Raw genomic sequence first — 25,382 nt, 5'->3', positions numbered from 1 at the left:
GGAAGAAAGAAAGGGCACAACTTCTACCTAGTTCAAAATAACAGACACTAAATACTAAGATAGAGGTGCTGAATAAAGCCTCTGCCAATCCCCTTTCACAGAGCTATCTGCCACCACCCACCCCTTTGCCCTTGTCTCAAAGAGAAGAGAAGGTTATGGTCCTATTTGCTCCTCCCCTCCCCCTGAGGCACTGCTCTCATCTGGCACCCACGTAAACATCTTTGCTGATGCAACAAAGTCGAGGTACTTCCTTCTGAGGACTTGCTAACACCTCACTCTATTGTCCTCTCCCTGATTCATGGTGCTGTCAAACCTGTTGTTCTTCATTTTCTCTCTACTTGAATCAACAAAAGCACATAATACAACTGCCTTCCTGGTCCCTCCTAATTGCTCTCAAAAATATCTTGAAGTTGTGGGTTTAAAAACAGTAAGGAACTTCTACTTGTACATAAGTGAGACTTCACATTTGGAGAAACACTTTACAACTAATTCTCTTGCAGTTCTTGATTATACTCTTCCTTCTTATTTCTGTTAACAGTGACTTTCTCAATGGACAAAAAGTATAGGCTTTGTGAATGTTGGGAAAGAACCAAAACTATAAAAAAAAAACCCCAACAACCCCCCATTCCCCTGGCTCCTTGCTCTCCCCCACCCCCAAAAAAACCCAAAACCTAACAGCCCTTGTTTTATTCCAATTCACTTTATCTGTTTGCTTTAGAAGGTTTTTTCAAGGCTTAGTTTTCTTCACAGGCTAGAAACCCAGAGCTGTTAAGACTGGTGATGGACCAACTAGCAAGCTCAAAGATAACTTGCTTTGTGGAAATACTGTGCCTGTCATCTGAAAAATTGCAATAAACCAGCTGCTTTTTATTGTTAGAAGCTGGGAATGAGCTGCTAAACAATAAACACCTTCACCTTGGCCAAGAGTACATGGTACAACTAGTTGGTGAGTCTTGCAGAACTCAGACATACAGAGTAGTGACAATGTACAAAGGATGGTATGTAATTAATTATTAAATCCTCTTGAGCCATTATAGTTACTGTTCTTTCTCCTTCTGCACCAGTCATTTTTCATATTGCCATGACTATTTTCTCTCTTCTTACATGCAGTGATTAGACATAGACAGTTCCTGCTAATGGACCATTAAGTCCATCAGGCAGCCCATGTCCTGTGATTACCCTGACAACTCAGCAACTGCTGCTGAGGTTCATTTAGGAAATACTGCCTGCAGGGGTGTGCAGAACATGGCACAGCTCATGTAACACTTGACAAATACTGCTTTAGCACTTCCTCTCCCACCCCTACCTCATCACATTGTGTGATCCTGTGAGCAATCTCCTTCAACTCTTTCATGGATTTTTCATCTTGGAAATCATAGGGGAAAGTTTCAGTCCATTCCTTCAGGAGCTGAATGATTTTGGCAGCGAAGGATTTTAGTTTTGCCTAGAAAGAAACAATGAGTTGATTACTGACTGTAGACATGTCTGCAGATTAAATTGGCTGATAAAGGTTCACAGAAATCTAGACACCCTTGAAAATACTTTGCATTAATAGCAGATGATGGGGACAAGAAAAATAACATATTTAACTGTGAACTAGATTCCTAAATAGTATCATTTAGCCTCCTTTCATGATAGTTTGATGTCTCTCACAAAACACTTTGAAGATATTGTCAAGGTTAGTTGTACAAACCAGCAAGATGACAGAACAGTTTAAGTGACTTATTTAACTGAAGTCTGTGGGATTTAAGCTGATTTATGCCATCAGTACTGCAGTGTTTGAATTCAAATGTGTACACCCTGAGTACTCTACCAACTGTCCTCCATGGGAAACCTTCACAAAGACATTTCTGTTCTATAGAATTTATCAGACCATCCAGCCTGAGCTGTATATTAAGTAAATGAATGACAGGAAAGACGTGTGTGTTCTCTCCATGACGTCTAAATCAAAACAGACTGACAATAAAAGGTATTGGCTTTTGTTCAAAAAGCCATCAACCACAGAAAGGGCAGGGAGAGTGTTTTCCCATATTTTTTTTTTTTGTTACCTGTGAATCTCTTAAGACTTTTCAGCAGTTAGACCCGAATTGGGTGCAACTACTCCCCTCTCCATTGCACCAATGGAAGCAGCATCAGTACATCCAAGGGAGCAGTTTGTAAAATTGGGAGTGTGAGTGCTAAGAGCACTTGTGATGAACAAGAAGAACCAAACCTTAATTCAGGTTATGTTTATCCTCCTACCCAACTTGTGATGCACTGAGGAAAAAGAGGAAGCTTTGTTTGTGGTCCCTGCCCACTTGTGGAAGTGCAGAAGTCCCTGAGCATGTGAGTGTCACCACAGGAAACTGGTGCAAGACACAGGGAGAATGTCTCCAAATACTGGTAGCTCCTGCCAAAACAGCATCTCATCATGGTCCATCCTGCTTTATTTAATCAAAACCAAAGGTCAATGAAATTAAGCTGGCTCTGTTTTGCCTTTTTTAAGTATCTCACCATTTTATAGTCAATGAGAATATCAATAATCATTGACAAGTACTTTGAAGTAAAACCATGCACCCTTGAATCCTCAATCTGACAATTAGCCAGTGCCTCCTTGTAAGTCTAGAGGGAATTTTCTTGGGTTGTTTTGGATTTTTTAAGACCTGCAAACTGCTATCTGCTAGCATGCATTTCCTACCTGTCTTTATTGACAGTATTTAATTGATGCTGCTAATGAGCTCAGAATAGCTACATAAGGAGGGAAAACATAAAATATCACCATTCTTTTTGCCAGCAGTGAGTATTCCTGCAAAGCAGTGTCTGTCAGTGCCCCTTGTGTGGAGCTTCAAGCTATTTCTCAACAGTGTGAGACAGAGTTCCAGATTATAGCTGCCTGTCCTCCAAACTCCCACTGTCATCTGCCTTGGGGAAAAGACAATTTATACTTATTTGCTAGGAAATGCATGGAGCCTGACATTATTAAAAGAATAATCTGTAGGTGGTGATGGACAATTAATTAGCCAGGGAGTGCACTTCCATTCAATTAAAGTTAATAGGTGTGTGCCTTCTCCACTTTTGTTTACCAAAAGCTGCTACAAAACTGTTTTTCAGTATTAATCATTCTGACTATCCTTTCTTTTTAATTACTGGAACTGAAAAAGGAGTGGTGAGGGCAGAAAGGTTTCAAAATCCCATCTAAGGCCATGGCAAGCATCTCTATATGAACACTCAGTTCTTAAAGAATTTATGGTTTGTCTAGACTGACCCCAGCAGCTGAAGAGTCTAAATCAGTCATAGCTGATGCTTTTTTAATGCTGGTGTGTGTAAGATTGCTCCTTAAAGACCAGGAGCCCACTGAGGAGGCAGCATTAGCTGTCATGATTTGAAGTAGGTACAGCTTAACACCAGGCTATATTTCATCAGGATTTTTAGGCAATGATATAGAAGGAAAAGGTTTGAAGGACAAAAATGAAGCTTTGTGCTTGTAGTACTCAGACAAATTACCCCGAATTATACCCCATGTACAGCTTAAAACATAGTGATTTATGAACACTGACTTCCCATCTCTCGTATCTATTTTTGAGTCATGGTTTGCCTTCTTGGTATGGCAAGCCAGGCATCTTGCAGGACAAACTGCAAACTGCACCACTCTGCAAGTTTAAAAAACCTTAATGTTTCATCAGGTGCTTTTTAACACCCATGAAAAGAAGGTGTACACTTTCTGAGAGCAATGCTAAAAGCCCTCAGTGCAGTAGAACGTGGGATTTCTGTTTCCTGTGCACTCTGATGAAGCCCAGAGCAGTGTGACAGGCTTGGTGCTCGTGGAAACCCAGATGGAAACCTCACAGATCTGTGGGCAGCAGCACAGCTTCCTTTCTGTCATGGCTGCAATAAACCTACCAACCTACTTCTCTCCAGTCCTACTCCAGACATGAGCCTCCCCTTGTGAGGCCTGACAGAGCTCTCTGGAGTCCATGGGAATACTTCTCCCACAAATATTTCTTTGAGAAGAAAAATAACTCTGCTAATTTAAGTGTTCTGTGGATTGACCCTGTTCTGCATGAGACAAGACAGGACTGAAAAACAACTCCCAGTTAGAAAGGAGGGAAATAGCAGTACTGTGCTTGTAGAAAGATTTCATGGCAATGACCTGGTTATGAGGATTTTTTCATTTTTTGGTTTTAAAAAGGAGGACTTACTGGCAAAAAACCCCGGGGGAAATAGTAATTTTTGAAGGGACGCATATATTCCAAGACAGGCAAAACAAACTTAATAGAAATTAACTTCTATGCTCTCTTTTCATTTTTTACTTCTTTAATTTCAGATATATAAAACACCCAAGCTGCAGAAAAAAAATGTACCACAGTTGTAACAAAAAGGTTTTTTTTCCCATTCAGTAACACTAAAGAAGTGATTCTTCCCTGATAATCTTGTTTGAGACTTAGAGAGAGATAATTTTTTTCCTTATAGTCAATCTTAACTACTGACTTGTATGTTATAATAGATGTCTTAAACTGTGAAATTCTTGCTTTTTATGAGTAGTTAAAAGGACTCTAAGCAGATTCCAAGACACCCCAGAGTGTTTTTCTTTGTAATTCACTTTTTTTCTGGGCTGTGTTTCTGCAGAACTCTTTGGCTAGCCACTAATGTCCAAACCTACAGAATGATAAGTATTGTGGTGTGTAACCACAAAACCTGGTTCCTTGACACTTTTTCAGCTCTCATGCTGTCCAGGCACCAAGCTGCCCAGCTTGTCTTAAGAGATTTGCATAAGCAAACTTTATCAGAGATGATCAGAGAAGCTTTAACTGCTTTTGTCAGCTGTTTCCTGCTATGCAGCCACTTAATTAGAAGGTGCTGGTAGCTGATGATACCTTAATGGATTATGACTGTGAGTACTTGAGAGTATCTTGAGTGAAGAGTTTGTATGCTGTATGTGAAATGAGATTACATTTGTTGCCACATAGAAAAACAAATGTTTGCAAATGCTAGTGGCCAAACTATTCTGTAAAACATACAGGTGCTTGCAGTAGAGGGCAGTAAAGTAGTAATTTGAGAGGAATGTCAGAAGTTCATGTAGTTGTTTTCCAAGAAGTTTGTGTTTAGAAGGCAGGAAAAATTCACAGCTTATATGAAGGAGGTAGGAAGGGATCAAGGGCATAATAGAGCAATCAGAAAAGCATGTGAATTATGGAAATTAAAGCCACCTCCCAAAAGAGTTTCATTGTCACCCTGCTGTTTGCTGGTTTTCCTGCAGGCCCATGTCCAAGGTGCCAGCAGCAGAGTGTGGGTGTTTGGAACATGAGCTGCTCTGTTTGACATTAGGATGTAATGCTATTTCATTTCTATTAGGGAGCCATGACTTTTTAACACATCTGCTGATAAACCACACTAACACCACTTTACAATTAGCATTGTACCTCTAGACAGCCAGCTGATTCAGTCCCCAGAGATGGCTTTAATTTGAAAAATCTCTCAAGTGCATTGTTATTCACAGAAGTTTCATCTTATATCCCATTCATTTTAAATCCAAGTATTTCCCAGATTTATTTGGACATTTTCTACTCACTGCAGACTTTCCCTACGTATGTCTACAGCTCAGATTGACTCATTCCATATTTCTGGTGGTCCTGGCATATTTTAGAGGTTCCCATCTCTGTTGTTTAGTTACATGTTGCTAAGGAACCATTACAAGCTACAGAGCAGAGTTTGCTCAGTCACAAATTAAGTTGTGCAGAGGTGCTAGGGACAATTATCACCTCTGAGTACAAAACTGGATGCAGTGGTTCTGATGTCCCTGACCCTTGGTTTCCCCCTGTGCAGATATTTGGAGAGCAGATCAGGGGACTGACCTGGATGAAAGTCATTTGCACCATGGTTAGTTTGTCCTGTGGAGCAATTTTGTGACATTAATAAGAGGATGCACATCAGGGATAGTATGGGAGAAAAAGCCCTTAGGTCAGTATTGCTGTCAAAAGTCTTTATTGGCAAACCAGAGTTGCCTTTTGTGCTCCTCACTCAGAGTGCTGATACACCAAGGAGAAAACAAAATGGAACTATTAATGTGCTGAAAATGAGGAATATGAGCATGTAATGTCTCATCAGAAAAGAAAGGTTCCAAAATGTGCCCAGGATTTGAACAACTTAGGTTTTTAAATACTTGTTGGTACCATCCTGTTCCTGTCACTCTAATTTGCTGCCCAGCTTGGACCTTTCTGGAACTTCAATTTCAGTCAAAAGTCTTTCAATACACACTTAACAAATGGTGACACTTGGATGTAAGTTTGGTCTAACTGATTGTAATAAAGCATGTCAGGTTACCATTTTAAATAAGTGCATCTCTTAATTTTTGTGAGAAGTAACTTTCTTGATTTGAATATAAATAAACAATAAACTTCAGCAGAGGTTATTGTTAACTCTAATAGCATGGTGAGGCTGACTGGAGAAAGGGATTTTCTTGAATGTCATTTTCCTAACTTGGTGAAAGCTCAGAAGTGCAAACCAGCTTGCTGGGCAGGTTTCATGGCAGTGCCCTGTTCCACTGACCTGCAGCTGACTGGTAAGGCAGGACATAACCCCCAGTAAATGAAATAAAGATACTTCCAAGAAAAAGACACAAACACAAGTGCATCCAGCAACAAATGCCAATTACAATTTCAAGTCTATTTAGGTTTACAATGAGAAGGGGAGAGTGGAAAATAAATGCCAGGAGCACAAGTGACTGAGGGACATAATGGTCCATTTACCTTTTCTGCCTCAGTCCCCGTTTCCAGCTGCTGCTTCTGTTTAATGCAGATCTGCCCCACTTTAGCCAGGAGCTCGTGGGGGTGAATGAAGACTCGTGAGCTCAGCAGGAAAGTGAAGATGTAAGTTCTCTGTGGAAGGAGAAAAAAAAGAAACAAAAACAAGTTGAAAAGCTTCAGCAAAACTAATGTGTCTTCCCTGGTAAAAATAATCTGTAAGCTATTAATGTAACTTTCCTTCATTTAAAATGTCTTTTATTTTTCCTGTCTCCAGAGAAATGCTGGTATTTTCTAGCTCTGTTGGAAGGAAATGCTATAGGCTTCAAGGCTGTTAACTGTGGGGTTTTCCAATTATCAAATTATTTCCTTTTAAAATGTCAGGCTCAGTGTGCCTAATTAGTCATCACTTACCAAAGCCACAAATGAAATATGTCTAATGCAGGGTGTTATGACTCTTAAACACCACTATTTAATGCTGCTTTGTTTCTTTAAGAGTGATTGTTTTTCACTGTCCTGCAGGAAACTGCTTCATGTGTATTCCAAACCACAGCTGTAATTTCTTTGTGTATGGGGATTTTCATTCCTTTCTCCCCACAATCACTGACAGAAGTTTTCATTTAGTTTCACAATAATTTAGTTTTAAGCTTGACTTTATTTATTTGGAGGACACAGCCAAGCATGTTTAAATAGTCAATGTGAGCTTGTACCACCTTGGGCTGGGCAAGTAAATTAAGACAGCTAAAACCTTAGGACCAGTTGTCTAAAATATGGTATCTCTACTATCAGCTACAACATTCTCCTGCTTGCAGTCTCTAAAACAAGCTTATAATTAAACAGGAATGGTATCTTTATGACCCCAAAGAAGTTATGTGGTTTCTCACTCTAATCAGAGTAAAATGTGCTATTAATGAAATATATTTTCATTTCTCTAGTACTCAGTGTACCCTATAATGCAGATTTAGCACTAGCCAGCAAATATCAAAGAAAAAGGAATTTTTTAAAAACAAAATAAATAACACTAATCAAAAGTCAGCATTCTGGCAATAAGTGTAATATATTAAACATATACCTAAACATACAACTCTGTCCTGAGCTTCTGAAGGAAGCTAATGAATGTACAGAATTGAGTGTGATACAGCAGAGGGATTTAAAATGCTCATTCTGATTTGAAGATCTTATTAGTTCTGGGGTTCATGTATTACATTAGGCCCAGCATTAATTCTGCACAATCAAAACCAGAGCTCAGTTGTAGTCTTTGCCTTGTTTGCTGTATATGGATGGAGGAAGAGGCAGCTTGGGTCAGGTTCCTGAGTGCTTCCACTGATGTCTACAGAAGCTGCCCTGTGGGGCCATCTCACAATGGAGCTCTTGGTGGCTTTCAGCAGGTGGGCAGGGCACTGACAGCACACCCTCCCTCCTTAATGACACAGTTGCAATCATCCCCCACAAGTGCATGTCTGGAAAGCTATGAAATTAGCCTTCTGTTTAATATTTCATGTCTCTCCAGAACCTCAGAGTTTATTTTTACATTTACAGTGACAAAAACTTGATGATTGTCAATTCTATAAAGATCTTTGGTAGTGTATGTGATGTTAATGGGCACCAAAATTAGGCTGAAAAGCTGAGCCACAAAAGGGGACTTGGTTGTGTTAGGGAACAACACACCAAATCTTCTATTTCTGGGTGTATGAGAATGATTCCTGAACTGACACGTTCCCTACTCAGAATGAAAGCAACAGAAAGAACTGTGCTGGGTTGTGAGATCTGGGGTGTGTGTTTGTGTCTTTAACTATGCCTAGTTATCCTCTGTTACACTTTCTACCTGTCTCATGTGTTCATTGCTATCACTGCTGTCCCTGAACTTAAAACTGTGAGTCTGGACTATGTGGGACAGGAATTTAACTGTTGGGTGTGTCAGCTGTCTCTGGGTTGTGTGAAATTTTTTGCACTGATGACTTGAAGCAGCCCTCACTGAGGATAAAAAAAAAAAAAAAGGATTTGACACTTTGATCTGTTCCCCACATTCTTGGTTTGGGAGTTGAGAGGGCTGTCTAAAAGATGTCTGTATGTGTCAGTAGCAGGGAACCACCACTTAAGCCACTCTGCCCTGGCAGTGACCTTTGCTCTGATAAGCTGGAACACATTGTTTAAAGCAAATATATGATTTTGTTTCTCATAGTAATTCTAGAGTTGGTCTCCTTGGTAGAAGCCTGCGTGATGTGGCACAGTGTTTATCCAGAGTGACTCTGAGAAAGGGCCACTCACAGCATCATTTCCCTGCTGTCACACAGCATGAAAAGTGTGACACAGATGACCTGTGCTTTTATTTGGTTTCTTTGATAACCTTTTATGGGATGTTCATAAAAGTTTTGAACTGGCAAGATGCAGGAAGATGCAGGCAATGACTGTGTGTACTTTTCTTTTAGGCTTGCTGATGTGTCTCTAATCAGTAATAGCTGTACTGGACCCACACAATGCTTTTTCACACAACATCAAACTTTCAGGTTTTACAAACAAATTATCATTCCTTCTGGAATCTATATTTTTTATCCTATTTTTTAAAGTCATTTAACTGGAACGAGGTTCATTACTTTGGGAAACAAAATTGTTCCACTGTGATCAATCAAGATATGCTGGTTTATACTGTCCTGGTATCAAGTTGAGGGGGTTTTTGGATACTTTTATTACTGACACAGGCAAGGACTAGAATTAAGAACCAAATTAAAAATGACAGCAGCACTGACCCCCTATTTCCTTGCCTCTCTGCTAGTAGCCACTCCTTATCCAATGAAAAATTTTAGACTGAACTAAGCCATGCATTTCAGCTTAGTGGTAGGTCTCAGGGGCTAGGAACACAGTTGTTTTGGATAGTAAAGGTGTCATACTTATGTCATATGCCTTACCTAGAGCAAGCATTTATGTGGTTTGCTGCATCTGCACTACTGTACATAGCTAAATGCTGTAACATTTAAAAACCTACACACTCTCAGGTAGTCCTCTAATGAGGAAGAGGATGGTTTGGAGAAGTAAATTTAGCTCTGAAGCCAGCTGGTTTGATAAAGAGTGATTAAAAAATGCTTCCATAAGCTATAAGAGTGAAAGTTAAGCTCCATTTATCCTAAAAGTGACAGGTATTTGGGAGGAGAGGGAAAAAAAAAATCTTTTCTGCACTTGGAAGAACGTAAGGAGACACAAAAGGGGCTTGTGCTTTGCAAGAGAATAAGAAGCCAGATTCCTTTAGTGCCTAAAGTTGTTGCTAAGAGATGAGCTGAATTATATTAAAAAAAAAAAAAGGAGCATGAGTGCACAAGACTAAAGAAGGAATTGTTACTCTCTGACCCAAGAATGCACTGATGACTTCTCGAGGAAGGGAAAAAAAAATAAAATTTCTCTGTGTGCACTCACTGCTCATTCTGGAACTTTGTGTTTGTGAAATATTTTCTTCAAATATTTTCTTGCTTGGGCACAAGGGTTGCAGACTGGTACATTCCATTCCTAACCTCCTGAACTCCTCTGTCTCATGAGTATACATTTCCCTATGTGCAGGGCAAGTCCTGCACACAAACAAGACTCTAAAGAGCAGCACACCAATGTAGGTGCTTATCTTCCCTGTCCTCCCTTGCCTGTCTCGTGCTCTGCCAACATGGCAAACACATTTTTGTTCTGCCTCTGTAACCAGCACAGAAAGAGACTGTGTGTTTGCTCTCTCCCCCACTCCCTTTCTCTCTGTCCAGAAGGTTACTGTGATCATAAGCTCAGTGTGCACGCAGGCAGCAATTCATTGGTGATACTTTGCTGCCCTTCTTTGGATGAGTAGCCAGAGACACAAGTCTAAGAGGTTTTGATACTTCTGTCTTGAAAATACAGGACTGGCTACTCTTCTGACAGGACATCAGCCTAAATGGCACCACTAACCCTCTGTGGCAATTCCCTTAAAACCACAAATGAGCATGAAATGAAATACAAACATGTAACTGAAGGGAAATAGAAAACTTGGGTCTGAAGATGACTCAAATACAGCTTCTGTTTTATGTTGTTCAGAGCTTATTTATCTGCTCATTTTATAATAAATCCTTTCAGCTAAATTGGGTGATCTGATTTAACTGAAGGTATGTGGTCTGGTTTAATGCTGTTGTCCATCTCTCCTTCCCTGGAGCTACCCTTGACTGCTTCTGCTGGATGGTCAGCTGTGAGCTTGCTGCCTATTTAAGCTGCAGCTTGCAGGGTGGGGTCCATGGCTGCTTGGTTTGTAATGCACTCTTGTGTGGGAATGAAGGGATAGCACCATGGAAACTAGCAGCATTTCAAGTGAGTTGTAGACCCCTTAAGTAATACTCACTTCATGGAACCATTTTCAGAGTAGCTGTGTTATAAATAGATTTTATGTTACAAGTAACAATAAGGGATGTGCATTAGCAGCTACTTAAAGAACTTAGCTACATTCCCAAAATCCAAACAACCACATTCTAGTGTCATACCAAAGACAAGGAAGGGACCCCTTGGATTAGCCTCAAGCTATTCATTCCACTGTTACACCACACCAGCTCTACCCACTGCTTTCTTCTGTGAATCTGTCCTACAATATGTTTTTGGGGGTGTGGAATGGAGATTTAATGTCTAACAATGGTTATCCCTCCGAGTCTTAGAAAGGATTTGGTACTGGCAGCACAATTGTATGTTAGGCATATTTAAATACAAGGTTTAGGATTACTTTGGAACAGGAATAGTAAACCATGCTGGTTTGGCTTTTTTAATCCTGTACTGATGATTGATGGCAATTCTGCACATTCCCATTGAACTCTCACATGGAGAGTCCCCTTTCTGTGGATGAGGATTGTGAGGATGTGTGGTGTTACATGTGGGACCTTGGAGGGACTTCATCTGTGATTTAACTGAGATCACAATAAAATGTTCCACACAAATTAGACTGAGACATACAAGATATAGTATGGCTCTCTACAATAAACATTAGGTTTGACATACAAGTTATTAGTGATTGCAGTTTCCTGCTCCCTTGTCAGTTTTTCAAAGTGCTGGGTTACTTCTGTCATAGCTGCTGCTTTTTCAGAGCTTGAACAGAATATAAATTATTATATAGACTCTGATCTTCTGCCACTTGTTTCAATAGTATCATTCATTACTCACAAAGAGTAATTTTAAGTGATAAAGTGATATCTTAATATGCTAGGTTCAGATTCTTACTGCATACCCTAGAGTTATATTTAGGTAGCATTCACTTTGAGGACTGTACTGAGGATGTTCAACCAGTTGCAAAATCATTTTCAGACTCGAGAACATACATTATTACAGCATTGGCCCATTAAAATGTCTTTAGAAAGAGAGTATTTTTAATTAAAATCTATTTTGGGTTGTGATTTTTTTTTCTGATGGCCTAACTAGGATATGCATAGAATATTAAGGGGGAAAAATACTAGAGCTGTTTTCAGGTCTGCTTCCCTAGGTAGGAGCTGGTTAGCAGTTAATCTTGGCTGCATTAGAGCTAAAGCAGCTTAGAAGTATGAAAATTCTGTGGCTAATGCTGCTTTTAATTGGTTCTTAAGGCACCCATTTGAGTTCAAGATGGCTTTATCTTTCTAACAAGTGCTCTCATTTAAAAACAGAGACTATCCCTATTGAGCAACATCTTTAGAGAATGAATAGTGCCAGTAAAATAAATGCATCTTTAGCCTATACATCAATCTTGAATCAGGCAGAGGTACAATTTCATGAGAGAGTACCAATCCAGATACTAATGCAGTAAAACCATGGGAAGTAAAAGAAAAAAACCACCTTTTGGTGGCTACTTACATCTGGGTAATAGTCCATGGTGGGCACCAGGCGCTCTATCAAGGCCTCCAGAGATCCAGAAACAAGGTTCCCATCCTGATAAACAGGGTCCACACATCTCTCTCCCATGTCTGGCTGCACTTGCCCACTACAACTGGAACCAAGCATGCTGGAAAATATTGGAGTCTGGGGCATAGTTTCCTGCAGAAGTGGCAAAGAAAGGGAGAGAGGGTTAAGCTCTCTTCCAGGATGTCTCTCTCATGTGTGGGTTTTACAGAGGCATACATTAAACACAATTACATATTTGACTGAAGGCAGCCTCAGCATTCAAGCTGAGTTCTGAATCCAAGCAGTCACACATCTGCAAGCTGGCTTTGGTGTTTGAAATGCACTTTAAACTACGTCTCTAAGGCTGTAGAGGCATGAGCTGTAAGAATTTGCCTCACTGCACTTGATTTCTTCCTTCTCCCCAGTTTTTCCCCCCGTTCTTTATGCATAAAACTAGACAGAGATGAAAATACAGAATGCTTTCTGAATTTCCTGGATACTGAAGTGGTGCCTTACTGAGCAAACAAACAAACACAAAGCCTTAATGTTCCCATTTTTACTCATTTTGAAGTCAGATCTTTGGCCAAAACACTTCACTTGTGATGATAAATCCTTCACCACTTCTGTAGCTATATATAAACCAGGTCTCAGCACAATCTTCTGTGTGTAGCTATCACTGGAAATAGCAGGAGATATTCTGTCTGATGAAAACTGCCTTTTTTTTTTTTTTTTTTTTTTTTTTTTAACATGTACACGAAACCAGGAACTGGGTGGAACTGTGACATACACTGTAATATACAAGCCTAATTTAAACAGTCTCTTTGGAGATCTTTGCTTAGGATACAAACCTGTTGTCGCAACACAGAAACCACACAGAAACCTCCCTGCCCTTGGCCACAGTTGTATCACTGTACCGCAGCCTCTGAGTTAACTGCAGGGGGTTTCTTGCTTGTTTTACACTGGCTACAGCTGAAATCTCTGCAGAAGGCGAAACAAAACATCCTGCTACTGTATGTAAAGGTTGAAAATGCTGCTCAGCATCAAAACAGTTCCCCCTGGCTGCTGAAATAGTCAAGACTGTTTAGGAGATCAAGTGCAAAGAAGGCAGCGTTAACTCTTGAGCTGCTGTCTCACTGTCTCTGAAAGAGACAAGATATTGACGTAGATGGAAAGCACTTATGTAGATGAAAAGGATTAGGCCATTACTGGTACCTTTAACCTGACAGCTGTTCCTAACTGCGCTCATCTCTTGCACTTCAGTCTTCTGAGCAATTTTTTAACACAAGGCACATTTTTCCTCTCAAACTCTCTGAAGTCAATCATTCATTTTTACAACGGGAATACAGAACATTTTGCTCTTCTTAGTCGCTGATAAATGCTAGGTGCATTGTGAGGAAAAAAAATACCAGTATTAACAGAACTTGTTTATCAAAGTGACAGATTTACTTATGTGTGAAGCTGATAAGTAGAACTATTTTGTGGCTTTCACCAAAAGACCATTGCGTACATACGTGATAAGAGATACAAGGGAAGTGTAATTCCCTGTAAGTTAAATAAAGTAGCCATTTAACAGCAACCAGGGAGACCACAATGAGGAACGGAGTACAGTTTCAGAAGTTCAGGACTCACGGTTCAATAAAATAGAAAATGCAGGATCTAATGTCGTATCAAAAGAGATGAAAAATGACAGTTCTGCATAGAAGTGCATTGAAGTTACTCAGTATTTTAGGGATTTATCTGTGAGGCCTGAGCCTTGCAGTCCATAACACGAGAAACGGCTGAAGCACAGGCTGAAGCTAACGGCTTTGCTATCTGCACTATGTAACTCGCCAGTAATTTGCTTTTTTCCCTTTTAAGGTCCATAGCAATACAGCCCAAAGCTGCTTCTCAGGATGGTCTGGCTGTGATGAGCACTTCTGCCTAACAACTTGGAGTTGAACAGGGCTTTTAAACGAAGCTAACATCAAACAAATCCCCACTGAAACGATGCTTTAGCGGGACACGTACCCCCCTTTTGCCATCAATCCTTTTAAACAGCGTTCACTGTCGCATCAGTTTGTTTTCAAGACCCTCTGTACCGCTCCCCATGCCCGGCTCTCCGCGCTGCCGCATCCCGCGGTGTCCCCGCTGCCGGCGGGAGGGCACGGCCGGGGCTGCCACACCGCGGTCCTGGGGCTGGCACAGCCCCGGTGGCACCTGCGGCACAGCCCCGGCACCGCCACGGGACCCGCTCCGTGCCGGGGACCCTCCATGCCCGGGACCCGCTCCGTGCCCGGACCCGCTCCGTGCCGGGGACCCTCCATGCCCGGGACCCGCTCCGTGCCGGGGACCCTCCATGCCCGGGACCCGCTCCGTGCCCGGACCCGCTCCGTGCCGGGGACCCGCTCCGTGCCCGGGACCCTCCGTGCCCGTGACCCGCTCCGTGCTCGGGACCCGCTCCGTGCCCGGGACCCGCTCCGTGCCCGGGACCAGCTCGCCGCCGCTCTACGCGGCGCGCTGGCTCCGCCGCAGGGGCAGCTCCCCGCCAAACCCACCCGTGCTCTCCGCGCGTTCGGGGGTTCCCGCCCGGCGGCACCCGGCGCTCCGTGCCCCGATCCCGCGGGCGCGGCGGCCCCGGTGCAGCCCTTACCCTCATCTTCCTGGGCAGCCCGCGGCTCTGACAGCCCGGCCGCCGCTCCCGCCGCGCCTGACGTCAGCGCGGCCGCGGCGCGCCGTTGGCTGAGCGGCGGCGGGGCCCGTTCAAACGGGGGCTCCGCGGGGGAGCTTTCCTCCGGGAGCGCCGCAGCGTCCCGCTCGGCGGCGGCTGGTTTGTTCCCCTCCCCTCCTTTTTTTATTGGTTTGTTTGTTTCCCCTTTTCCGTGTTTTCCCCCCAGACGCACGTTCTGCAGCCCCCGGCCCGCCCGTGTTTGCGCGGATCCGTGCGCTCTGTCCCGCCGGACGCGCCGCTCCGGACCGCGCCCCCAGCCCTGCCCGCTCATGATTGTTTTCATCCTTCCCTCGGTCGGAGTTGTTTCTCCGCTCTAGATGCCCGATTCAGTCATCTGATAGCCCTGGGCTTGTCCCAAGCCGTAGGGCTGACGCGGGACCAGCCCCTGCTGTGTCACATACGGGCACGGGTCCTGTCTAGAATCTGATCTCCCATGGAAAAACTCCCGATATCCCATGGAAAAACTCCCGATCCCCCATGGAAAGGCTCCCAGGCACATCCAGCCGCCCCACAGAGCCCCTCACCTGTACCCAGGAGCAGCTGAGGGCTGCCGTCTCTGCAGCTTTTTCCCGCATAAGCAAATCTTTCCCGTCCTGTTTACTGGAGATGATTTAGCAGTTGCTACGTGGTCTCCAGTCATTAATTGCATTTATTTTTGTTATTAAAATTATTTATTTAATTGCTGTGTTTGAATATGCAGCAGAAGCCTTCACTGGTTTCCATGGTGATTAATGTAGGAAAAGCCTTTCTGGAAGTAGGTGTGCCACTCTAGGTAGGTGGGGACGGCAAACGAATTTGGGCACACGCACGAACTCATGAGTGTAAGGAATAGATTCACGATTGCTCACAATTTGAGGACAAGCACTGTCATCTATCCTAAACACCCATTGATTTTAGTAGGATGTGTAGCTACTCATCATCTTTACTGCTTGCTTACTAAATTCCTTCTTGGTTTCCAAATGCTAACAGTTCTGCTATAGAGATTATTTTCCTTATTTAAAACGAGGTTTTTCTTTTAAACAACTACTAGAAAAGTCACGTTTCTTTTTCCCCTGCCAAGTATCCTGTCTCTTAGCTGTACTCCACAACCTTTAGCATGTGCAGGTGCTGTAGCAGAGCTGATGCCTGTTTATGCTGAGGCTTTCCTCAATTACAGCCCCTGGCCTGCCTTGGACACAGAGCAAGTTCCAGGCAGCAGTCCCAGGCTGGAACCCAGTGAGTGGTGTCTGACCTGCTGCATTGCCACGTTAGCACCTTGCTAGGTAATGCCACAGGAGGGTGAGGGAAGAGTTTTGTTAAGTCTTGCTCAAACATCTTGAAGTTCTTCATAAAAAGTTATCAAAAGCAGAAGGTAAAAATTTGTAGGCTACCACTGTATAACACAATATTTCTTTCTGAATGCTATGAATATCTTTCAATAACTCATGTATTTATGGCTAAGAATAACAGCAGCAAGCCTGCAAATAAGTATGCATGAAAAACAGGTATTGGATTTCATTCTGTTTCTGTGCTAATCTGCTTTCCCACCTTACTCAAACATTTGCTGAGACTTGTAGAAGAATATGTCTGTTAATCTTACCAAAACATACCTAGTTAATTGAGCTCTAGTCACAGATTCAATCTGTTGTAAAAACAACCCCTGATCTTTTTGTTTGTTTGGGGTTTTGTTGGTTTTATTGACATCAGAATTTAGATCTGACCTGTCACTCGAACTAAGAAATGTAGGAATTAAGAAACATTCCAATAGAATTAAGGAACACTATGCTAGCTAGGCATGCTCTCTCTTCTCGGAGACATATATCTATAGAGGGTGTTTTTCCATATTTCTCCATTCAGCAGTCCAGTAGAGTCTGTTTAGACTTTTTTGTATGTGTATGTAAAGGAGCATAAGCGTGTATATTTCTTGTTTATATACATACCTAGGTATGTATATACAAATGTTGGGGGGTGTGATATGATAAAAGTTCAGTGAAATGTCTTTCCTTTCCTGGGATACATGATGCTTGGTTTAGGGGATACAGTATTGTGCACTCTTGTTGGAAAGGTAGTTTTTACAAATCGGAGGAGCTGAAGGCCTAAATTCAGCTTGTACAGCATGTAACAGATGAATCATGTTATCTTTTTATTTCATTTCCCCTTCTGTAAAGTGTGGATGATGACCTTTAGCTATCTATATTCTGAGTGTTGAAATCTGTTGATACAGAAACTCTCTGAGGTCTAATTGTTTTTGTAGTTATGTAAGTCCTGTTCCTCAGCAAATTGCTTGCACTTTGAAGATGTTTCCATCAGGCATTGCCTCATGTTACTGGTGGGTGGACCCTAGAGCAGGTTTAATGAGCAGAGCCTGTACTCGTTCTGTAGCTTGCTTTTGAGGCAGCACTGCTGTGGTTCACTTGAGCTGGTCAGAGCAGCATCTTGCTGCAGAGTGAGTCAGCAGCAGCCACGCCGTGACTGCTTCAACCTTCAAGGTTGTTTCAGCTCCTCACACTGGCTAACATCACCCTAACACATTCCACTGTCTCATGATTAACGACCTGGATTGACACTTGCAGTATTTGGGTTCTATTCCTGCTCCTGCTGTGGACACTGACAAAATTTTTAAACCCGCTGTGCCCTCAGTACTCAAAGTATGTGAGTATGATTAGTATTCATCTGTGAGAGGCTGATAAGGATATTTTTCACGCTGCTGCACTTACTTTATATGTTTTTATATTAGGGTAGTAAGTTTTTACTTTATCGTGTTGGAATACAGTTTCCTAGTACAGTTACATCTCATCTTCAGGGGAAAATTGCTGGTCAATAGCTTGGTAAAAACAAGGAATTTTAGCAAAGAAAAATGGGTGAAAATGAAAGAGAGATCAATTTGAGAGTGAAGATTATAGAGTCAGAGAAGAAGGAACTTGAATTTTTCCACTCATCTTTAGATAACAGCATTTTGGAAACAACTTGTTCAAATGTGCCTGTGTGTATATTTAAAATGTAATTGTACTTAAGAAAAGTCAGTCATTACAAATGTCATTAAGGATGATCTGAGGCTATAAAGTCAATTATAAGGGGACTCTCCTAGAAATGCTGTCCTTGGAGCTTTCATTGTCAAGCTGCCCGAGTCACTCGCTTGGTCACCTTCCACACAAGTCTGTTAATAATAAACATTTGGTTTTGTTTAACAGAGTATGTCATCATGCTTTAAAGCCCCAGCATCTGCACTGAAGGAAGCAAAGAGGGACAAAGCCACAGAAACTGGCATTGAAAATGAACCTAATTGTGTATGGCATTGTTCACGGTGTTCATTAAATACCAACGTGGGATCAAGTCTTCATCATCCATTCCCACCCTTTTATGCACACAGTAGGATGAATACAGCTCATTGCTCAGGTCTTTGAAGCTCTGCTGGGTTTATGCCTAGCCTTGTTTCTTGGAGGGGCAATCTGAACTCTCACCCAGGGCTCTTCAGGCCTTGCCAGTGGCCAGGGTATAGAGGGTGACTGTGTTTGCGTGTTATGTTCCCCTCCACAGGTCCATTATACCACAGAGCAGTTCAGAAGCCCTGCTGTGTGCCCACCACCTTTACAGGCATAGCTACAGCTGAGTGTTCTGCTTCTTGCCATTGTGGAAGGCTTTAAGGCATATACAGCCTGATACTGTAATTTGGAATTCAAAAAAGAATGCTGCATTAAAAATGTGCATTATATCAATGGGTTTTATGGATTGATGGCCTTGGTTGTAGACTGAACACTTTTATCTGGACTTGAGATAAGGAATTTTTCCAGGAAATGCCATTAAACTCCACAACAAGGCCTTAGAGCTTTTACATGGCCACATGTTAGTATTTGTAAGACTTTACAATCTAAGGAGTAGAATGTAGTTAGAGGTTCAAAGCCTCAGGTGGTTGTCTTCAGGGAACATTTGGGTTCTGGCCTTACTTGTAGGGCTGCCCAAGTATTCAAAATTTCCTTGTTGTACACAAATCTTAAGATTTAAAAGCTGTTCTCAAACCCCTTTTAGCTGAATTTCTAAATTTCAGAGATTCATGCTGCAGAATAACTTGATGGCACATTAATAACTTGGCAGCAGATGGGAGTGGGAGGAAAGAGTTTCAAATAGTGGTTCTGAACTGAGCAAAGCTTTGTAAGCTTGAAGCAAGGTTGAACATGCTAGCCAGCAGTCTGTGGTCATTACTGACCATGCCTTTGTCTCCCTCTCTCTGGCCTGGGGCATGAAGAATCTTCCCACACAATAGTTTTGTCAGAGCCAATGGGTATTGTAGTTTGAAAATTGAACATTTTCCTTCATGAAAATGTTTTGCTGAAGAGGTCCTGATCAGCTCTACCCCTTAGGTATCCAGCAATTTTAAGAGCAAACCAAGATGAAAATATGGGAGCAACTTAAGATGTGGTTTGTTGCTATGTCTGTTTTTAGTTTTACCTGAAAGGGAAAACTCTGTGAAAATTCTATTCTGTATCTGTGGAGCAAACTGTGTTTTCACTGGCATAAGGTCAGCTCTGTGACCACTGACAATAACTTTTTGCTGGACAGTGTGAAACAGATTTTTCCCTGATGCTTGGTACTGTAGCTCCCCCTTGGACTGAAAGGAAAGGTCTTCCCCAGGATTTAGAGAGGACATGGTGTTAATCCCCAGGTATTTCTGTGCCTCTGCCAAAATAACAGATTTAACATAGCCTGACACGAGTTGCCTGTGATACTGGTGTGTGGCTGTTAATTAAAGACTGAGATTCTAATGGTTATTTTGGCACTGCTGCCACTGGTAGTCTGATTGATTTCAGGTTTTCATAGATACTCTAGTCATAGAAACCTGTAGTTTTTAGGAATTGTCTTGCCTGCTGATTAAGATTTAAGGTACATTCAGTTGGGAAACAACTGGAGTCAGCTTTGATTAAATAAAATACAAATATAAAGGGCTGATACTTCTGCTTTGTTTCAAGGATGTAACAAGAGATCCCTTACAGGAGTCTGAGGACCTCAGCTCATTTAAAGGCAGAGGAGAATTAGAGAGTGAGCTAAAGGGGATCTCAGAGGGAGATGTAGGTTGGGCCTTCTCTGCTTAAAGGAGCTGCTAAAACTTGTCATACATAAATGGCAATTTGTGTGTTTTCAGGGGCTGATGGAGTCTTCTCACTTTTTTTTTTCATTTTAAAGAAAGGGCAGAAAAGGCATTTAAAAAACTATTTAGCTGCTTTCAATGTTTGTGATTTAGTCTGATTTTGACTCCAGCAAGGAATAACAGAGGCATGCTAATGTAATATGCACTCTTTATATTAATTTAATCTCAGGCCTTTTAAAGTGACACCAGCAATTCCAAAACTGTGCCACTGAGCAGAAAGTGAAAATCAATTATGCCAAGAAGGGAGCATGTACATACATCAGCAATTTGGTGCCCAGGGGAAGAAAAATCTGCATGTCTGCTGATGTCAATCTTCTTGATATGGTATTTTTGTAAATGCACGTGGGTTGCTATTTCTTTTAACGAGCTCAACAAAAAATAAGTTTATTTTTAGTGTTATAAGCTTCAGGGCATCACAATTAACAGATCAAAATTGCCAGTTTGATTAGTCAACCTTCTGTTTGCTTTAGCAGAAACTATGACAGTGACATTGTTAGCATTCCCACAGGTATTTTAGAAGATTCATTACAATCAATTATGGGTTCCATTTTCCCCCCCCCCCAGTTTTCATTCTCTGGTTCTACAGATTTTATTTTTCAGCTGATGGAGAGAAATTCTGGCTGAAGAGCTCATTTGCAGTAACTCACCTGCAGCCACATTAGTTTAAAAGCATTTCTGTTAAACATGTGATGTGTTTTGTCTTACCTGAATTACTGCAATTCAGTTCCTATGAACATCTATGGCTTGAACTCTATTGCTTGGACTCCTTTGGCTGATACTGCCAAGAAGTTCATTAACAGTTTTTTGGGGAGATTTTTGGGGAGTCTGAAGCCTACTCATTTTGCAAGGCTCTTAACTGCTTTTGGTTTAATTCTAATGGCTTTATTTGGTGTGATAGTCTTGACAATGTCTTGGGAAAAATATATGGAGAAGTATTGCAAAAATAGTTAACTATGGTATAATTTTAGCAAGAGGCTGCCACCAAATTAAGTATTCAAAATTATTTTTTAAGGAAGCATTTTGATGACTAACAAGAACTAGTGAGCAAATGGATGAGCTCCCAACCCTACTTAGTTTTATCTATAATCACTTTTCTACCACTTACAGTGACTTTTAGTTTGGGAAGGACTGACACTATGACATCACAAACTGTGTATTGAATTGGTGCTGGGTAGCACAGAACAGAGGCTATTGTTTCATATATATATACATGTTTATCCTTTTTTACATATCCTAGGACACAGTCTCAGACAAGCATGAACTATTGAATATAAGGCTCTAAAGCAGTATGACTCTGTGGTCAAAGTTGCACTAGGTTAATCTGAGGACTGTTCTTCAGGTGAACAAACTCCCTGCTGTAGATACATAAATTTTGAAAGTAAAAAATAAAAACCATTCTATTATCTACTGGTGTCTTAGTGATATTAACTGAACAGTTACTTAATTTTCTGTTTTGCTCAAGCGACTTGACTTGAATCAGTCACAGAATTCACATGACTGAGCTACTTTGGCCCAAACCCTTAGGAAAGTATCTTTATAAGGACATAAATGTAAGTGTACTACAACTAAAAGATTCACTGTCTTCCTGGAGCTTTTATTTTCCGTGTGGTCTGTACTGGTCAAGCCACAATTTCAATAGCTGATGATGAAAAAACAATGTGCTCATTGAACCTGTTTGCTTTGTCATTTAGGGATGAGACTCACCTGAAAGTTAGTTAAGTCACAGGATAACAAGTTTCAATAATTTATAGTTGTATATTTTTTTAGGGGCAGGGGGAGCACTTACATTTTTGTCAGCAAGATAGTGGATTTTTCACCCTTTTCTCTGCCTTTTTCAAGTTTATTGTGCCAGAATTAAAAATTATTTAAGGAGGTTGTTTTATTTTTTTTTACTTAAATTAAAAAAATTATATTCTTCTGCCTTATTACCAGAAGAAGATTCAAATGGTATAAAACAAATGCAGTGAATTCAAGAGCCATGTATGTTTTGATGAGTCTGGATTTCAACCCTACAGCTGCTGCTGGGGCATGAAACAGATGTTGTGTCAGCCAGCAACTTCAAAGGGGATTCCCTAGGCATGAGCACGTGGGAAACTTAAAACTGATCCTATTTCCCCAGGGGAAGCTTGTTCCTTCTGTTGCTCACTTGTGTTCCCCATTAGGCTGTCTTCTCAGGTTTGCAGAAGCTGTGAATACCATGGTTTAGTTCAGGTTTAGAGACTTGTTTTAAGGTTGTCTGGGGGTGGATTTCTCTATTTTGAGTTGATTGTTTTGGTGGTTTGTTTTTGACTTTTTATTCTCATTTGTGCAGGGATGCCAAAGCTCCCTAAAATCCAAGGTCATGTCAGTAAAAGGTTTTTTAGAATAGATCTCAGAAGTCTGTAATCTCTGTAGAAATCAGAAAGTGTGGTAGTGGTTGATGCTGTTTTCTCTATGTTTCCTACTTTCCTAACTAACTTTTTCCTCCAGAGCTAGACAAGGTAGAAACAGATCCAGATGATTGATATAGCTGAGGAGAGAAGCTGTAGAAATACATGCTGGGTTTGTGAAATGAATAGCTGTCCCTAAGACATGGCTGCAATAAATGTAGTAAAGCATTAAGTGGTGCTCAGAAGTGCGGTGTCCACTTGCCCAGAAAAATATAGTCAATTCTGTTAATTTAGTTTTCTCTCTGTAAAGTCTTGAAACAAACAGACAGCGCTCTACATACAAACTGTAAAATGTTATGTAAAGCTCATATACATACACGTTGCATAAAAACTAAAATATGCAACAAATATTTAAATTGTTTTGGATGGCAGGAATGAAAGCAATTTTATAAATTTATTTAATTTCCCTGCCATCCTGTCCCTCCCTGGTGCTTCTGTGTATCCTGAACTGATAGTTACCTACTGTTTGACTGATATTTGAGCTGGTGGTTTAAAAGTAAAAGTTTTCCATGTCTTGGCAGATTTCCTGGCCAGTCTATTCATAATGCCTTTAACTTTCCTAATTATATGAGATTTTTTTGCCAGGTAAAACTTTGCCAAACACTTTTTTAAAATCTATATACATGAAAAAACCTTCAAACCTTTGCCTTGCCCCCAAATGAAGCTGCTTAAGCATAATGACTTAACAGTGTTGCAGTACTGATTGTTAATTTGGGAATGTTCACTGAAAATCAGACTGTTTTTCTTGTGTACAAGAGTAGTTCCCTATGAGTATTTTATAATTTCCTCTTTTCTCACTTGTGTATCCCACAGAATATGTGCATGGAAAAGACTAGCTAGAAATCCTAAACTTACAAGATATCCCACTGAGAGTTAGTTCAGACTTAATAATGCTGAAGTAAAAAAAACAGCTTGTTTCATGTTAAGTGTTGCAAACGCATTAAGTTATTTAAACAGTTATCTTTGCAAATTCTTTAATAAAATCCAGCCTAATTTCAATTAGGGAGATCTAAAATGCTCTGTTGTGTGTTTTCAACATAAATGTTTCATACACTTCCATATCACAACCATTTTCTACCTAAGATACTGTATTCTATAATTTTATGTTGTTCTAAGAATAATTAGGACGATAATATAAAGAAATATAGACAAAATTCTCCCATGATTACCCACCGTCTACATCAAATCCCTCTGATAAGGAGGCTGAGGAATTTCTTGTCATATTATACTTTGTGCAAAACCATTCCAGAAAAGGGGGTGTATCACATTGTAACTACTACCATGTTACTTATTGGATCTGATGTTTCTTTGGTATGAAAATTCGGTGATGCTGAAGAAATTTGAGACTGGAGAGGCACTCAAGTGTTGGCATTTTAAACCTATGTGTTGTAAGTTGAGCAGAGTCTTGCTGCATGCCTGTGGTAGATGAAGTTAGACACCTACCCCCTCTCACACCTACATCTATTGAAGTAAAGAAGGGTTTGTTCAAGTGGAGCAGCTGCTTCTAGAAATGGAATTGTAATTTTAAAGCAAAAGATGAAAAGCATTGCTAGTATTTTTTACTGGTAGTTATTTTCTAAAGTAAATGAAAGTCCTGAAAGGCTCTAGCATTGCACGATACATAATATTTCAAATTAGCTAGTAAATTAACTTTTTTAATGTATATTCTATGAATTTGTTGAAATGTCTGCTTTATGTTTTTCCATTCCCAGTGAGTCTATTGAGTGAGATAATTTTTTTGTTGTTGTTGCAAAAGCTTGTTTAATGATACTAAAAATCTAGAGAACATCAGTTAGTTTATGTCATAATTTTGTTTTTATGGTTTGCAAAATACTGGCAGGTTTAAACTGAAGTTGGTGAAGGATGGCAACACAGGATTTCAACAAGGGTGTCTGTAAATAACCATACAGAAACAGGGGCACAAACCATAAAAGATCATCTCTGCCCTGTTGTCTGCTACCCTTGTCAAAACTGTGAATAACAAGGCACTGAGCCTGAGTGCCAACCACTGTCTAACTTGGCACTGCCCACACTTACACAGAACTCTGGAGACAGCAAGGCAAGTCAAGGAAAACAGGTCTCTGATAGAATGCAAAGTCAAAGAAATAGCCATATATATCTCCTCATTCCTACAAATCTGCACTACCATGAGCATCTGAGCTCCAATCTTCACAGAATCCAAAAAATAAAGCATAATTACAGAAATATAAGGCAATGGTGGTATGCTCACCCATATCCTTTTCTTTAATGTAGCACAGACATCCAAGCAAAAACAGCTTATCCAACTACAGCATTACTACTTGGAAGATTTTTATTCTTTAATTAAAATGCTGGATTGTCAGGAAAATCTCCCAATGAATGGAAATAGCCTGCTTGGGCACCCTTTGATCTGAGCTGGTGTTCATGGTGGAGATGAAACTTTCAAGATACGTGTTTTGCCTGGGTTTTGACTCCTAGGCTGCTATGGTAAATGACAAGACTTTTGGCATGGTTATTTCTTAAAAAAACACTCCTAAAACCAATACTTTTCATAAGGAACTTTAGCTTCTGATTTATGCTAAAAACAT

General features: G+C 40.9%; 1 protein-coding gene across 5 annotated transcripts in view; it reads right to left on the bottom strand.

Annotated features, from left to right (window-relative positions):
- Positions 1-25,382, bottom strand: part of RASGEF1A (RasGEF domain family member 1A) — a 150,221-nt gene that overhangs the window by 8,909 nt on the left and 115,930 nt on the right. For 3 of the 5 annotated variants that reach the window (XM_056494570.1, XM_056494574.1, XM_056494572.1), the window contains 3 exons: positions 12,531-12,710; positions 6,726-6,854; positions 1,307-1,444 (listed from right to left, as the gene is read on the bottom strand). In XM_056494570.1, coding sequence (XP_056350545.1) covers positions 1,307-1,444; positions 6,726-6,854; positions 12,531-12,710 — 447 coding nt within the window. Of the gene's footprint in view, positions 1-1,306; positions 1,445-6,725; positions 6,855-12,530; positions 12,711-15,091; positions 15,507-25,382 lie in introns of those variants that run through there. The other 2 variants (XM_056494573.1, XM_056494575.1) reach the window with 2 other exon arrangements.

The sequence above is a fragment of the Oenanthe melanoleuca genome, chromosome 6 (genome assembly GCF_029582105.1).
Source record: "Oenanthe melanoleuca isolate GR-GAL-2019-014 chromosome 6, OMel1.0, whole genome shotgun sequence".
In the NCBI taxonomy this organism is placed as follows: domain Eukaryota; kingdom Metazoa; phylum Chordata; class Aves; order Passeriformes; family Muscicapidae; genus Oenanthe; species Oenanthe melanoleuca.
The sequence above is the reverse complement of the archived record's forward strand: the minus strand, read 5'-3'. Positions and strand labels throughout refer to the sequence as shown.